Source organism: Mobula hypostoma, chromosome 24, assembly GCF_963921235.1.
Source record: "Mobula hypostoma chromosome 24, sMobHyp1.1, whole genome shotgun sequence".
NCBI classification, from domain to species: domain Eukaryota; kingdom Metazoa; phylum Chordata; class Chondrichthyes; order Myliobatiformes; family Myliobatidae; genus Mobula; species Mobula hypostoma.
Window position 1 is genome coordinate 42,071,557 of NC_086120.1, and position 17,202 is coordinate 42,088,758.

General features: G+C 37.5%; 1 protein-coding gene across 4 annotated transcripts in view; it reads left to right on the forward strand.

Annotated features, from left to right (window-relative positions):
• Positions 1 to 17,202, forward strand: part of LOC134337415 (protein strawberry notch homolog 2-like) — a 186,344-nt gene that overhangs the window by 135,511 nt on the left and 33,631 nt on the right. For 3 of the 4 annotated variants that reach the window (XM_063032390.1, XM_063032391.1, XM_063032394.1), the window contains 3 exons: positions 6,986 to 7,068; positions 9,627 to 9,836; positions 11,840 to 11,973. In XM_063032390.1, coding sequence (XP_062888460.1) covers positions 6,986 to 7,068; positions 9,627 to 9,836; positions 11,840 to 11,973 — 427 coding nt within the window. The remainder of the gene's footprint in view (positions 1 to 6,985; positions 7,069 to 9,626; positions 9,837 to 11,839; positions 11,974 to 17,202) is intronic. The other variant, XM_063032393.1, reaches the window with a different exon arrangement.

The window sequence follows — 17,202 nt, forward strand, 5'->3', positions numbered from 1 at the left end:
GACAAGGTTGGAAACCATTGTTGAATGCGCGTGAACTTCGAGCCCTCAGGCAGCACTGCCTAGCTCATCTCAAATGGACCGAAAGACTGTGGAACCATGTGCTGTGGTCAGATGAGTCCACATTTCAACTAGTTTTCGGAAAAAACAGGCGTCGAGTTCTCCGTGCCAAAGATGAAAACGACCATCCAGATTGTTATCAGCAAAAGTGCAAAAGTCAGCATCTTTGATGGTATGGGGGTGCATCAGTGCCCACGGCATGGGTGAGTTGCATGTATGTGAAGGTACCATTGACTCTGAGGCGAGTATTAGGATTTTAGAGAGACATATGTTGCCATCAAGACGACGTCTCTTCCCGGGACGTCCATGCTTATTTCAGCAGGACAATGCCAGACCACATTCTGCACGGGCTACAACAACGTGGCTTTGTAGACACAGAGTGCGTGTGCTTGACTGGCCTGCTGCCAGTCCAGATCTATCTCCTATTGAAAATGTATGGCGCATCATGAAGAGCAGAATTAGACAACGGATACCACGGACTGTTGAGCAGCTGAAGTCTTATATCAAGCAAGAATGGACAAAACTTCCAATTGCAAATCTACTACAATTAGTATCCTCAGTTCCAAAACGATTAAAAAGTGTTATTAAAAGGAAAGGTGATGTAACACAATGGTAAACATGCCTGTGTCCCAACTTCTGTTGAGTGTGTTGCAGCCATCAAATTCTAAATTTGTGTATGTTTACAAAATACAATTAAGTTGGTCAGTAAAACTATTGAAAATCTTTACTTTGTACTTTGTCGGTTAAATAAAGGTTCACGTGAATTAACATATCACAGATTTTTGTTTTTATTGCATTTTGGAAAATATCCCAACTTTTCTGGAAATGGGGTTTGTAAGTATATCGCTTTGGATACTGTTGTTTTTTGGGGTGGGGGGTGACCTACCAGGGAAGCTTCAGCAAGCAGGTCGCTGGCATTGTGGCTCAAAGGGGAAGGGAAGAGAGAAAACGACTGCAGTACTGACTTAGGGAGTTAGGTAGAAAGCTAGGTAACCTTGCTAATAATATCAAAGAGAATATCAAAAGTTTTATCAGATAACATACTGTGCAACAGTCTTAGGCACCCTAGATTTTTATATGGTTTCAAATGATATGACCTTCACAGAGCACTGATCTTAATATCATTGAGGCTGTCTTAAGATATAAAGGAGAGACAGAAGCAAGCAAGACAGCCAAAGTCTGCAGAAGAACTGTGGCTAGTTCTCCAAGATGCTTGGAACAATGTACCAGCCTACTTTCTTATAAAACTGCATGTCAATATAACCAAGAGAATCGATGTAATTTTAAAAGCAAAGGGTGGTGACACCAAATACTGTTTTTTTTTATACTGTTTACTGCTCTTTATAGTATATTTTTGATGCTAAAAAAATTTGATTTTATTATTTTTTTATTATTTTTGAAAGCATCTTTGGTTTACAGTTCTCTTTTTTTAACATGTGCCTAAGGCTTTTGCACAGTACTGTATATAAAGAGTAGATAAGAGGAAAGGGTAGATATTGGACCGCTGGAAAATGACACTGGAGAGATAGAAATGGGGACAAGGAAATGGCGAATGAACAAAATAAGTATATTGCATCCATCTTCACAGTGCAAGGCACTAGCAGTATGCCGAAAGTTCGAGAGTATCAAGGGGCAGAAGTGAATGCAATCGCTATTGCTATGGAGAAGGTGCTTGGGAAGCTGAAAAGATTATTTGGGCATTAATAGTGATCTTTAAAGAATCATTAGATGCTGTCATAGTTCTGGAAGATTGGAAAATTGCAAATGTCACTCCACTGTTCAAGAAGGGAGGGAGGCAGAAAAAGCAAACTATAGGCCAGTTAGCCTGACCTCAGTGGTTGGGAGGATATTGGAGTGAATTGTTAAGGATGAGGTTTCAGGGTACTTGGAGGCATATGATAAAATAAGCCAAAGTCGGCATGGTTTCCTTAAGGGAAAATAATACCTGTCAAATTTGTTGGAATTCTTTGAGGAAATAACAAGCAGGATAGACAAAGGAGAATTAGTAGATGTTGGGTACTTAGATTTTTAGAAGGCCTTTGACAAGGAGCCGCACATGAGGCCTCTTAATATAAGAGCCCATGGTATTACAGGAAAAATACTAGCATGGATAGAGGATTGGCAGGACGCGAAGAGTGGGAATAAAGGGAGACTTTTCTGGTTGGTTGCTGATGCCTAGTGGTATTCTGCAGGGGCCACTGTTGAGACCGCTTCTTTTTATGTTATTTCTCATTGATTTGGATGATGGAATTGATGGCTTTGTGGCCAAGTTTATGAAAATAGCTGGAGGGGCTGGTAGTGATGAGGAAGCAGGGAGGCTACAGAAGGACTTAGACAGATTATGAGAATGAACAAAGAAGTGGCAGATGGAATATGGTGTCGGAAAGTGTATGGTCATGCATTTTGGTAGAAGTAACAAAAGCATAGACTTTTTTAAAGGGGCAAAAAATTCAAAAATCTGAGGTACAGAGGGACTTAGGAGCCCTCTTGCAGGATTTCTTAAAGGTTAACTTGCAGGTTGAGTTGGTGGTGAGAAAGGCAAATGCAATGTTAGCATTCACTTCAAGAGGACTAGAATATACAAACAATTCAGTTCAAGTTTAATTGTCCCTTAATCATACATGAATACTCATGAATGAAGCCAAATGAGACAGTGTGACCACGGGGTCAAGATGCAAAGACACATTATCGTCTGTGTGTGTGTGTGTGTGTGTCTCTCTCTCTCTCTCTCTCTCTCTCTCTCTCTCTCTCTCTCTCTCTCTCACACTCACACACACACACACACACACACACACAATCACAATCACAATCATGTAATGAGTCCCAACGCCCACCTCTCTCCCGCGATGCCGTGGCTTAACGCATACAAGTCAATAAACCCATAAAGAATATCAGTAAGAATACAACGACAGTGAATATGTGTATGTAATCGACTGGCCCCCAACACCTGCTCGTCAAGACCATGGCTTTAAGGTCCAGTCCTCACTTGTACAAGCACATATAGAATATCATGTCCTGTAAAATAAAAAAATAAGTAATCGGAGACTTGAACTTGTGTATCATCTTAACCCAGCGATCTAATACTTAATGGGCATTGTGAAACCTTTGTGATCTGTGTTACAGTATGCTTACATAAAATGAAAAGACAATTTTGCCAAAAGTTTTTAAAGAAATTGTTTTCTTTACACCATCGTTTAATCATATTTATATCCATGGAAATTGAAGAATTGCTAATTCTTCTCCTGTTGTATTTTCTTTTTATTGCACAGAATTTGCTTAATGTTGATTTAAGATAAAATGTTTAGTTTAGCTACAGTGAAACTTCAGTGGAACTTGCAGTTATATATACTAACATGTAACTAACACTGATCTTTGCAATAATATTTATATAAATAGATCTGAATGTTTAAGCTAACATGATTAGAAATAACTGTGACCCTTGAGTACCTTTAAAGTTCTTATGCGTTTCCTCAGAATTCTTAGAATCAATTGTCCTATATTTACTAAGTGATGTGATACACAGACCAAGGAAGTCTGAGGTTTGATTTTTTCTTCAGCGTGAGTTTCCTAATATTACACAGATCAGCGATGTGAACAGTTATCAGCTTCAAAGCTCTGGAGTAGGCTTGAACGTTTTGTCATTTGGCCATTTCTGCTCATCATCCAATGATGCCCCTGCTTAACAGAGTACGTGAGCGAATATGGAGCAAGAACAAAATCAGTCAGTTATGCAGCTACTTCACAGACAGCCTTTCAAAGTCACTCACTAGCTGAATCAGGAAATCTGTGACAAATGCCAGTTTCCAGAAAATTACATTGAAAGGGGGTGGGAATTAAAAAAACTATTTTGAATCCTCATATACTGAAAGTTAAGATGGACAAAAATCTGTTTGCAAGGTTTTTATGGATCTTCCACTTGAAGACATGAGGTTGTTAAAAAATACATGCTGAGCTCAGAGACCTGAATTTCAAGTTACACTTAGATGGTTGAATGGGTGTCAAACCAAAACTAAAAGATGGGTTTTGTCACTATTGTTCCGTTTGTGCCAGGCAATAACCATATCATACAGAGTCTAGCCACTTACCCTTTACATCCAGTGGTATTTGCTTTCAATGTTCCTCATTGTTAACATTGAGGGAGTCGCCTGAAACTTAAATGAAACAGCCACATAAATTCTGATGCTCAAGACACAGATCAGAAGATGGATGTCTCTCAGCAGGCAGCTAACTTTGTACCCCCCAGAGACTTTCCACCTTCCTCAAACCATAAATCTGGGCTTTAATAGAACACTTTTCACAAGGTTCACAAGGCTCTTGCTACGAATGGTCTTGAGTTAAGAGGAGAGACTGGATCGGCTGTTTTTCCTGGAATGATGGAGGCTGAGTGAGTTTTATAAAACTGAGTGCCACAGATAGTGTAAGTGGTTGGTCTTCGCAGGGTAGAGAAGTTTAAACCTAGAGTTCATAGGTTTTAGGTGAGATGGGAAAAATTTTAAAGGGACCTGAGGGGCAGGTTTTTCACACAGTAGATGGTGCCTGTTGGAACAAGCTACCAAAGGAAATTGAGATGGGTGCTGTTGCAACATTTACAAATCATTTAGATAGGTGCATGGATAGAAAATATTTAGAGGGCTATGAGCCAAACATTGACAAATAGTACCAGCTGAATTAAATAGTCATAGATGAGTTGGGCTGAAAGGCGTGTTTCCATACTGTGTAACTCTGACTTGTCTAGATAAGTGAGGTTCCAAATATCACAGAGGCTAAATGCCGCCTCAGGCAAAGTAGCTCAATTGTCAGCAACCATTCTAAGTGTTTACTCCCTACACCGCCATGGCACCAGGACTACGGTATGTATCATCCATAAAAGCAGCACCGTGCAGACCTGCAGTCTCCATCACTAGTAAGGTCACTGAATGGAGTGAACAGATGCATCACCAAGGGCAAGAATTCCAACAAATGATGTAGCAATCTGACTCAGGATGATGTTGCTGCTCCTTCATTGTAATTGGGTGTAAATGTAGAACTTGCCACCCAGAGGTACTGGGAGTAGCTTTTCAGAAGGGCCAAAGTAATTCTGTAAGGGCAATCATTGACAATAACTGCTGAATATGCCAATGACACCCACATAATATAAAAGTGAATAACTGTATCAATGATGTGTCACTGCACATAAGTTATAGAGCATAGTTATAACAATGACGTGCCAGAAATTAACCTCTGAACCAAATCAGATTCACATCTATTCATTTATCATACACAGTGAAATGGTCTATTTGTGTTAAAAGCCAATGTAACCCAAAGACGTTCTGGGGACAGCCCACAAGTGTTCACAGAACAAAACGAGCAATAGCACAGCTGCCAAATAGACAGCTGTGTTATGGAAGATTCTGAGTTTGAGTCGCATAGAAGATGAATACACGTCATCTCAGATGTAGAAACAATAATGCTTTCAATTGGACACATGGATATATTATGTTTACAACTCAGCTAAAGGAAACTTGTTCTGTTAGCTAGTCGTCTATGTTCAAAGCTCAAATAAGTTTATTATCAAAGTACATATGTCACCATATACTACCCTGAGATTCATTTTCCTGCAGGCATACTTAGCAAATCCATTGAATAGTAACTGTAAACAGGGTCAATGAAAGATCAAGTAGATCATAGAAGACAATAAACTGTACAAATTAAAATATAAATAAATAGCAATAACTAACTAATGTGTGAAATAATAAGATAAAGAGAGATAATTTGTTCTGAGAACATCTCAATAGATGAGTGTAGTTATCCTCTTTTGTTCAAGAGCCTGCTGGTTGAGGGGTAGTAACTATTCTTGAACCTATGAACGTAGAACATAGAAATTTACAGCACATTACAGGCCCTTCAGCCCACAATGCTGTGCCGACTATGTAACCTACTCTAGAGACTGCCTAGAACTTCCCTAGCGCATAGCCCCCTATTTTTCTAAGCTCCATGTACCTATCTAAGAGGCGCTTAAAAGACCTTATTGTATCCCCTGCCAACAGTGCATTCCATGCACCCACCACTCTCTGTGTGGAAAAACTTGCCCCTGACATCTCCTCGGTACCTGTTTCCAAGCACCTTAAAACTATGCCCCCTCATGTTAGCCATTTCGGCACTGGGGAAAAAGGCCTCCAGCTATCCACATGATCAATGCCCCTCATCATCTTATACACCTCTATCAGGTCACCTGTCATCCTCCATCGCTCCAAGGAGAAAAGGCCAAGTACACTCAACCTATTCTCATAAGGTACGCCCTCCAATCCAGGCAACATCCTTGTAAACCTCCTCTGCAATGGTGAGAGTCCTGAGGCACTTGTACATTCTACATGATTGCAGCAACGAGAAAAGAGCATGGCCTGGGTGGTGAGGATCTTTGATGATGGATGCTGCTTTCCTATGACAACGTTTCATGTAGATGTGCTCAATGGGTGGGAGGGCTTTACCTGTGATGTACTGGTAAAGCCACTAACTTTTGCAGGATTTTCTGTTCAAAGGCATTGGTGCCCATACCAGGCCATAATGTAGCCAGTCAATACATTCTCCACAAGACACCTATAGAAAGAAACAAAATAGAATCGATGAAAACTGCACACGACAGACAAACAATCAATGTGACAACACTGTGCAAATACAAAAGGAAAAGAAAAAAAAATAAGCAATAAATATTGAGAATGCGAGTTGTAGAGTTGTGAATTTCATAAAGTGCGCAACATAGCTGGTTCACTTTCAACTGAAGAATTTGAGAGGAAGGATAGAACTTTTATATTGTGTTTTATGTGACACTTTATATTTTTCACCTTAACTTTATTTTGTATGTGCTTTTGCACTGGTATACAGTATAAATTTAATAAATCAAATTTCAATGTTAAATTTGCCAGGATTAACTTTTGCATTCTACTTGCAGAGGCGTCTTTAAGTCACTAATTCAGAAGCACTTTCCTTCAACAAAGCGAAAGAAAGAAAAGGGAGCTGGAATAAAAAGGAAACGTAAGATATTATTACAGATAAAGATGACTTCTAATATGCAAAACCACATTATGAAATTTATGCTGTGCTTATTAGCATGCTTCAGAGCTTACTTTACAGTGACATAGTAAGTTTAACCTCTTGAGTTATTGATGCTGATGAGAGCGAAAGCAGTCTGATTTCCACCAGTTTGGGACAGATGGAAGTGGAGTACTGTCTTTCTTCTGGCCTTTTTTATTCCTGTAGGGGATGGTGTGGCTGGATCTTCAGCTTGCTTTTCAGCTCAAGGACTATGTTATCAGAAATGTGATGCTTCCCAGAATAGTCTGCATTTTGCTACCCTGTAATATTTCAGAACTTTCACCACCAGAAAACCCTCTGGAACACTAAATGTTCAGTAATGTCATCATTAACATCCATTATTAATAAAGTGGAAATAGGGATCTTGGATTCAATATTTTCTCAAGCAGCGTTAACATAGTTTTGTGCAAAGAAATTATCTTTAACAATTCTCCTGGATTTTTTTTGAGGTTGTAACTGGCAGATTAGAAATTTTTGCTTTTTTAAAAATTATTATTGAATTGAATTTAAATTCTGATATCATAGTAGCATTCAACACTCACTTTTGAATGTCTATGCAGGCCTGTGAATGTACGGAATCTTAGCTACACACAATCCTGGGGGATGGGGGGTGGGATTGGTTCGGATACCTTGTTTATCTCCAAAGTACAAGACCAGTCTTGTACTACATTGAAGAAATAAAATATGGAGCAATTTATTTGCTTCTGTATCAGAAATAAAATTAGGAAAAACTCAATTCGGAGCATATCTATGAAGAAAGAAAGGGGTTTAACATTGCAGAATGGAGATTTTCTGCATTTTCTGTTATTAAATTACTATCCTTTGAAAATTCAGTGAATTGAGTCAGTTGGAAACTCCCTTCATGATAAATCACAGCGTATGCTTCCTCTTCCTCTCTGCCTCTCTGCCCCTCCTCTCCCTCTCCACTCTCTCCGCTCTCTCCCTCTCCACCCTCCCCGCTCCCTCCTTCCCTCCAGCCTCCTTGCTCCCTCCCTCACTCCACCCTCCACTCTCTCTGACTCCCTCCACCCTCTCTCCCTCTCCCCTCCGCTCCCTCTCTCTCCCCCCTCCCTCCTCCCAAACTTCTGGTTTGGAAGCTCAGCCCTTTCCTCTGATCTTCTCTGTACTCCAGCCTCACTGCAATAAATTTACATTCTCTTCTAGCTACACCTCCTACACCATTCTGACCTGAAAGTGGAAGGGCTGATATCACATGAACTTCTTCTGAAATTAGTTTCAGTATGATTATAAATAATCATATGATTATTTGTAACAGTACCATTATCACTGTTGGATATACATACAAGTTACCAAAGCAATATCTGCTCAAAATGCTCAGGACAGGCTACAAATTTATGGCCTAACTTATTGAAAAGAGAAGGTCATTACTTAAAGGAGAAAACCTTTATGGATAATTCTCTAATGTACTGCAAAATTTCAGTTCAGAAAAATGTGTTCAAGCAAAGTCCAAATACAGTAATCACACTATACCGTTAATAGTTTTTCTAGTAAAATTTGAATATTATATTATTTGTTGCTGATTTTTTTGTACTCTTAAAGATAACTGAGTAGCTCTTTTGCCAAATTGAAGTAGCCAACTCAACCACATCGCTGTTAAATTTAGTAAACTGGCCATTCAAGTTCCTTTTGCATTAAAGTTGCCAAGTGGTTAAGGCATTCATCTAGTGATCTGAAGGTCGCTAGTTCGAGCCTCAGCTGTGGCAGCGTGTTTGTGTCCTTGAGCAAGGTACTTAACCACACATTGCTCTAGGGTCTGTGGGAGGAGTGGAGCCCCACACAGACTTCCAATCTGTGCCTTGTAAGGCATGAAAATGCCCAACGCAGGCCTCTCAAGGTCTGAGTCGAGATTCCCTCCCCTGCATTAAAGTAACGTAAAAATTTCTGTGCGATATCCTTTATAAATAGAGAATTTCAAATAAGCTTATGTTTTTTGTATATTCCTCTCTTTTCTAGTTTTGTAGACTTTACACTTTCACACTCTGTCTTATTTTGTATTTGGTGCAATGTCTCCTTTAAGCTGGAAATATTACAAATCTTAGAAATATTACAAACTCGAGAAAATTTACAGCTGCTGGAAATCCAAAGCAACACACACAAAATGCTGAACGAACTCAGCAGGCAGGCAGTATTTGTGGAAAAGAGTAAACAGTCACCATTTCAGGCCGAGATCCTTCACCAGTCCTGATGAAGGGTCTCAGCCAAAAATGTTGACTGTTTACTTTTTTTCATAGTCTGTTTACTCTTTCTTTCATAGAATGCTGAGTTGCTGCGGCATTTTGTGTATGTTGCTTTGGATTTCCAGCACCCGCAGATTTTCTCATGTGAGTTTTTGAGTTCATTGCAGAATGGAAAGGATAATGAATAGATCAACAATGGAGTTCTAGTAGTGTTTTAGTTAAATACTCTTCTGTTTCTGTTAAGTAAGAATTTTGCACTGCATTGTCGATAAACTATAACCTTAAATATTTTCCCCACAGGAAAGCAACGAGGCCGGCCCTCGAAACAAGTTAGAAGTGTTCAGGATTGTGTCTACTTGTCAAAAAGTAGCGACGACAGCAGCTGTGATTCTGACCTTGAGACTGACAGTGATTTAAACTCATCACCTGCATCTGCCATAGAGATATCTGAAGAGAATGATGTCATTTCTATGGATCCTCCCTTAAATGGTTTTCTGTCTACGGAAAAAGGTACCACCTACTGTGATCATTTTAAAGGAATGAATCATAGAAATATTTAGTGGAGTATGGTCCACATCCTTGATTTTGAGCTTATGTTTTGTGCAATGCCAGGAGATTAAGGGCAGGTGGTTATCTGCTGGAGCAGAAGAAGGGAATACCTTGCCAAGCTAATACTTTAATCAGCCAAGCAGCAGTGGAAGTTCATCACGCCTATTTCAGTTGAGATATAATGTGCAGCATGACAAGTATAAAGTGAAAGAGAATATGAAGTTACTGAACATTAAAAATAATCACCGAGCACTCTGAATTCATTTACTTTAAAGAAGTAGCAGTCTTAAAAAGATCGGTTTGATTTAATTGTATGTTTCAGGCAGGCAAGTAATCAACAGAATTTTGCTTGAAAACCAGAAAACCTCTTTCAAATGAAAACAGTTGCATTTCTAGAAAGTTTGGGGGAGTGGGGGGAAGATAATCATTGGAGTCCAGTGTAAGTGCTGGGATTATCCTTCCATTGCCTCCAGCACTAACTCCTTACCAAAATCTGCAAGATCATAAGATATCCTGATTTACGTTTGTCATAACCCATTTTCAGCACTGTTTATCCCAAGAGGACACATCAAACATGAAACAATACACACAGTACAAACCTTTTGGCCCACAATGTTGTGCCAGTTCTTTAATCTACTTTTGATATCAGTCTACACCTTCCCTCCCACATAGCTCTCCATTTTTCTGTCATCCATGTGCCTATCTAAGAACTTCCAAAATGTCCCCAATATATCTGCTTTTACCACCACCTCTGGAAGCTCATTCCATGCACCTCTTCTTTTTTTAAACAAAAATACATACTTTTGCCACCTCCCCTATACTTTCCTTCAAATGCCTTAAGGTTATGCCCCCTTCTTCCCTGGGAAAAAATCTCTGTCCACTCTATCTATGTCTCTTATCATCTTGTAAACCTCTGTCAAGCCACGTCTAATCCTCCTCCTCTCCAAACAGGAAAGTTCTGTTGTGGTAGTTTGATATAACCAGCACCTCATGGGAAAGAATAGAAATAACTCTTGTTAAAGGAGTTGTCACTTTCTAAGTTGGTCACTATTTGGGGGGGGGGGGGTGGTCTACGTCATAAACCAGATTTGGACCCTTTTGATGCCATCTCAGCTTTTTATTGGATCAGTATACAGTATTGAGCCACCGATGTACCACCAAGCTGGTGACAGAGAAATACCTAGCCTGGAAATTCCTGCCACAAGTCACATTCACACATTCATTGGGGTAGAAGTTGCCTTCATTTCTCTGAAGCACCACTAAAACCAACATTGGTCTGACACTATGCTTACTCCAAACTAGTGCTTAATTTGCACAGAAGTACACTAAACAAATTGCATTTTTATTGATCTTAAAGGGAATGATCAAAATTCAGAAAATAGCTACAGAAATATTGTAGACTCAAGTGTTGTCTTTGATAGCTCAGTGTTAATAGATATCACTGCATACCTTTTATTGTTAGTTATTTGTCTCCAACTCCAGCATCAGTTTTTAACAAAATAAATTCTGATAATTTCTTATCCATTTTTCATCTAAAGGTTAGCTTTAACTGTCATACATTGAACCGTGTAGATTTCACATTGTTTTGTACTAGCAGCCACCTCAGTTAAAGGATGTGCAGGGGACAACCTACAAGTGTCACCATGCTTCCAGTGCCACAATTTAATAGTATGCTCACAATTTAATAACCATAATCTGTACATCTTTGGAATGTTGGAAGAAGCCAGAGCACCCAGAGGAAACCCACACTTCTTGGGAACCACTTAGTGACAGCAGTGGGAATCAAACTCCAATCAGTGATCGCTGGTGCTGTAAAGCGATTGTGGTAACTGCAAGCTACCAGCCCATCCTTATTAATAGAATGCAATTTCCTGAATGCTGCTATTTGAGCAAGATTAACATAATGTTTTTTTAAATTACTAGTGATCATGCACAGCCTTGATTGATGAATTATGTTTCATTAGCAGCAACACTAGAATTTGTAGAAAAAATGAAAGGAGATCTGCTGGCAAAGGTGGAAGTACTAGGAAAAGAACTACCTCTAAATACACTGGATGAACTGATTGACTTGTTTGGTGGACCTGAGCATGTGGCTGAGGTAATTTTGCAATACTTTTCATGTCTCAATTTACTTTCATTTTCTTTCCTGCTGCCACTGTGATTACTTGGTATGGTACCGATACACTTCTGCCAGGAATATGTAGTACTGTGCACAACAACAACAAGATCTCTGTTGATCTACTTGGGAGGAGGACATGGTTTTCATCCTCCTGTTCCTGATCACCCTCTGGTAATATCCTGTTACAAAAAGATAACTAAGTTTAGGCCACAAGTCCATCACAGTAAACCAGCAGGCTATTATTCACTACCCAGACCAAGGGCTCCCAAATTTTTTTTATGCCATGGATTAATACCATTAAGCAAGAGGTCCATGGACCTCAGGTTGGGAACCCCTGATCTAGACCTTTTACAGATACCTCTTAAATCTATAGTTAATCAGTACTATCCAGAGGGACGGTAATGCTGTTTTGACAATAACAAAACGTATACAATGGGACTCCAGTTAATTGGGACACATCAGGAGCAGTACGTTTTCAGCCCAATTAAGTAATTGCCCCAATTCGCCAAAGTTTCATGGAAAAGCTAAAAAGGTATTAAAAAAAAGACAAACTGAGTAACAATTTATGTATTTAAATAAAATACAGAACAAATTAGAACACTACCAATACTACTGCAGTACTATAAAACTCTGTATTAGTTCTTTTCTTTCTTTTTAAATCTTTTTATTGAGTAAGTATACAAAAAAGGTAAGCCATATAAACATTAATACAATGTTAAAGTATAATAAAATTCCAAAAGATAACAATACCAAAAAGAAAATACTACAAACAATGTAATTTAAGCATAAGAAACCAAAATAACATAATAGTATACTAGATTTTATATATATCAATGGAAAAAAAGAAAAAAAAACCCCCAAAAAAAACCCACCGTGCAACTAACTAAAAGCAAAGCAAAGCAATGGGCTAACTTGAAACCAAACAGAGTTAAACTTAAAATCACGTCCTCAATCCCGACCTCCATTAAAACAGTGAAAAAAAAAACAAGAAGGGTAAATATTACATTAAATGAAAATATCGAATAAAAGGTCCCCAAATCTGTTCAAATTTAAATGAAGAATCATAAAGGTTACTTCTAATTTTCTCCAGATTCAAACATAAAATCGTCTGAGAAAACCAAAAAAAGGTAGTTGGAGCATTAGGCTCTTTCCAATGTTGTAAAATACATCTTTTCGCCATTAAAGTAAGAAATGCAATCATTCTAAGGGCTGAAGGGGAAAGATTACTAGAAATTTTAGGTAGTCCAAAGATAGCAGTAATAGGGTGAGGAGAGATATCTATATTTAATACCTTAGAAATAATATTGAAAATATCTCTCCAAAAAGTTTCCAAAGTAGGGCAAGACCAAAACATATGAGTTAAAGAGGCTATCTGCCCCGAACATCTATCACAGAAAGGATTAATATGCGAGTAAAAACGCGCTAACTTATCTTTGGACATATGTGCTCTATGCACCACTTTAAATTGAATTAGGGAATGTTTAGCACAAATAGAGGAAGTATTAACTAATTGTAAAATCTGCCCCCAATCATCCACAGAAATGGTAAGCCCCAATTCCTGTTCCCAATCTACCCTAATCTTATCAAATGGAGCTTTCCTGAGTTTCATAATAATATTATAAATCATAGCCGATGCACCTTTCTGACATGGATTAAGGTTAATTATCGAATCTAAAATATATATAGGAGGAAGCATTGGAAAGGAAGGAAGTATAGTACTTAGAAAATTTCTAACTTGTAAATATCTAAAAAAATGTATTCTTGATAGGTTATATTTATTAGATAATTGTTCAAAAGACATAAGGGAACCATCTAAAAATAAATCCAAAAACCGTAAAATACCCTTAGTCTTCCAAGTTTGAAAAGCGCGATCCGTAAAAGAGGGAGGAAAAAATATGTTACCTAAAATAGGAATCGCTAACCCGAATTGATTAAGATCAAAAAATTTTCTGAATTGAAACCAAATACGCAAAGCATATTTAACGATCGGGTTAGAGACCTGCTTAAGGCGTTTCGAATCAAAAGGAAGAGATGAACCTAAAATAGAACCAAGTGTATAACCCTGAACAGATTGTAATTCCAATGCTACCCATTTAGGAATAGATAGTATATCCCGGTCAAGTAACCAAAATTTCATATGTCGAATATTAATAGCCCAATAATAAAATCTAAAGTTAGGTAATGCTAAACCTCCATCTCTCTTAGCTTTCTGTAAATGTATTTTACCCAGTCTCGGATTCTTATTCTGCCAAATAAATGAAGAAATTTTAGAGTCGACTTTATCAAAAAAAGATTTAGGAACGAAAATTGGTAATGCCTGAAACACATATAAAAATTTTGGCAAAAAAAACATCTTAACTGCATTAATACGACCAATCAAAGTTAAATATAAAGGAAACCATTTAGATGAAAGTTGAGTAATATGGTCTATTAATGGTAAAAAGTTAGTCTTAAATAAATCTTTATGTTTACAAGTAATTTTAATCCCAAGATATGAAAGGTAATTATTAATCAATTTAAATGGAAATTTATAATATAAGGGAAGATGTTTATTAATCGGAAAAAGTTCACTCTTACTAAGATTTAATTTATAACCTGAGAAAAGACCAAATTGTGCTAATAACTCTAAAACAGCAGGAATAGATCTCTCAGGATTAGAAATATATAAAAGTAAATCATCAGCATAGAGTGATAATTTATGGGACTTTAATCCCCGAGTTATCCCAGTAATATTTGAAGATTCTCGAATAGCAATTGCAAGAGGTTCTAATGCAATATCAAATAATAGGGGACTAAGAGGACAGCCTTGTCGAGTACCACGAAAGAGAGGAAAAAAAGGTGAGTTTAAAGAGTTAGTACGAACCGAGGCTACAGGGGAGTGATATAACAGTTTAATCCAGGATATAAATTTCAGGCTAAAATTAAACATTTCAAGCACCTTAAATAAATAAGGCCATTCTACTCTATCAAAAGCTTTCTCGGCATCTAAAGAAATAACACACTCAGGAACATTTTGTGAGGGAGTATAAACGATATTTAACAATGTACAAATATTATAAAAAGAGTAACGACCTTTAATAAAACCCGTTTGGTCTTCCGAAATAATAGAAGGAAGTACTTTTTCTAGTCTATTTGCTAATAACTTAGAAAAAACTTTAGAATCAACATTTAATAAAGATATTGGTCTATAAGATGCACATTGAGCAGGGTCTTTATCCTTCTTTAGTATTAAAGAAATTGATGCTCTATTAAAAGATTCCGGAAGTTTACCAAGTTTCAAAGAAGCCTCAAAAACCTTATAGAGCCAAGGAATCAATAAAGAAGCAAAACATTTATAAAATTCAACGGTAAACCCATCAGGGCCAGGAGCTTTCCCCAGATTCATAGAAAAAATAACATTCTTAATCTCATCCATTGTAATGGAAGTATCTAATAAAGAAGACATATCCTGTGAAATCTGAGGAAAGTCTAACTTGTCTAAAAAATCATTCATATATTTAGAATCTCGAGGAGACTCTGATTGATATAAAGAAGAATAAAAATCACAAAAGGTTTGATTAATCCCCACATGATCCAATATCAATCGATCATTTTGGTTATAAATCTGATTGATTTGAGATTTAACATAATTAGATTTCAATTGATTAGCCAGCAGCTTGCCAATTTTATCACTGTGAACATAAAAATCACTTCTTGTTTTCTTTAATTGGTTTACAATCGAGGACGAGAGTAGTAAACTGTGTTCCATTTGAAGTTCAGTTCTTTGTTTGTATAGCTCCTCAGAAGGAGCCATAACATATTTCTTATCAATTTCTTTAATCTTGTCCACAATTGCCATCTCCTCCTGCTTCTGTTTCTTCCTCAGAGCAACGGAATACGAAATAATCTGACCCCGAATATAGGCTTTAAAAGTGTCCCAAAGAGTGTTAACCGAAATATCTTCTGTATGGTTAATTATAAAAAAAAGCTCAATCTGTTCATTCATAAATTTAACAAAGTCCGAGTCCTGAAGCAACAGCGAATTAAAACGCCATTGTCTATTGTTTGGTATATTGGCCATAATTTTAATAGAAAGCTTAAGTGGAGCATGATCCGAAATGGTTATAGAATCATAATCACATTTAATCACTGAAGGAATGAGACGAGAATCAATAAAAAAATAATCAATTCTTGAATAGGAATGATGAACATGTGAAAAAAAGGAAAAATCTTGGCAGAAAACGCCAAATATCCGTCGACCCAGAATCAGAAAGGAAAAAATTAATCAAATTTGCAGATTTATTAGGTAAAGTCCATAAAGGAGCCGAACGGTCCAAAGCTGGAGATAAACAGGTATTAAGATCTCCGCCCCAAATCAATGAAAACTCGTTCAAATTCGGAAACTGATCAAACAATGATTTATAAAATTCCGGACAATCCATATTAGGAGCATAAACATTCACCAAAACTACTTTTTTATTAAATAGTAAACCACTAACCAATAAAAATCTACCATTCGGATCAGAGATAATATCCTGTTGTATAAAAGTAACTGAGGAATCTATAAAAATAGAGACGCCTCGAATCTTAGCATTGGAGTTCGAATGAAATCGTTGTCCCTTCCAGAATTTGAAAAAACGTAGTCTGTCCCCCCTCCGTACATGGGTCTCTTGTAAAAATAAAATTTGTGCTTTAAGTCTCCGGAACACTTTAAAAACTTTTTTTCTTTTAATAGGATGATTAAGACCATTAGTATTCCAGGAGACAAAATTAATAATAGACTCCATAAATCCTAAAGTCAACCCACAACAAGGAGGATTGACAATAGGCGCGACCCACAAACCCGGAGAGGAAACAGAACATACAAAAGATACCGGGGAAAAGGACGCAACCAGTACTTCAATAATGTATATAGCCCAAAGAAAAACAAACTAAAACGTGAAGCCCCTCCCGCCACCCCCCAGCCCAAGACCCCAAGGCAAAATCTAAAGCAGACCCGCCAGAAAGAAGCAAGCGCTAAAACTACCCCCATGACTTCCGGTATACGCTCCCTAAAAAAAAGGTATAAATATGAAAAGGATCAGCTAATTGTAAAACAGTAAAAAAATAAGTAAAAAAAAGTTAGCTCAATTAGAATACACACAGAACAGAACAAAAGCCGGAAAATATATATTAAAAAAAAACCACAATAAACCTCAAACTCATGAATAGACACAGCAACAAAAAAAA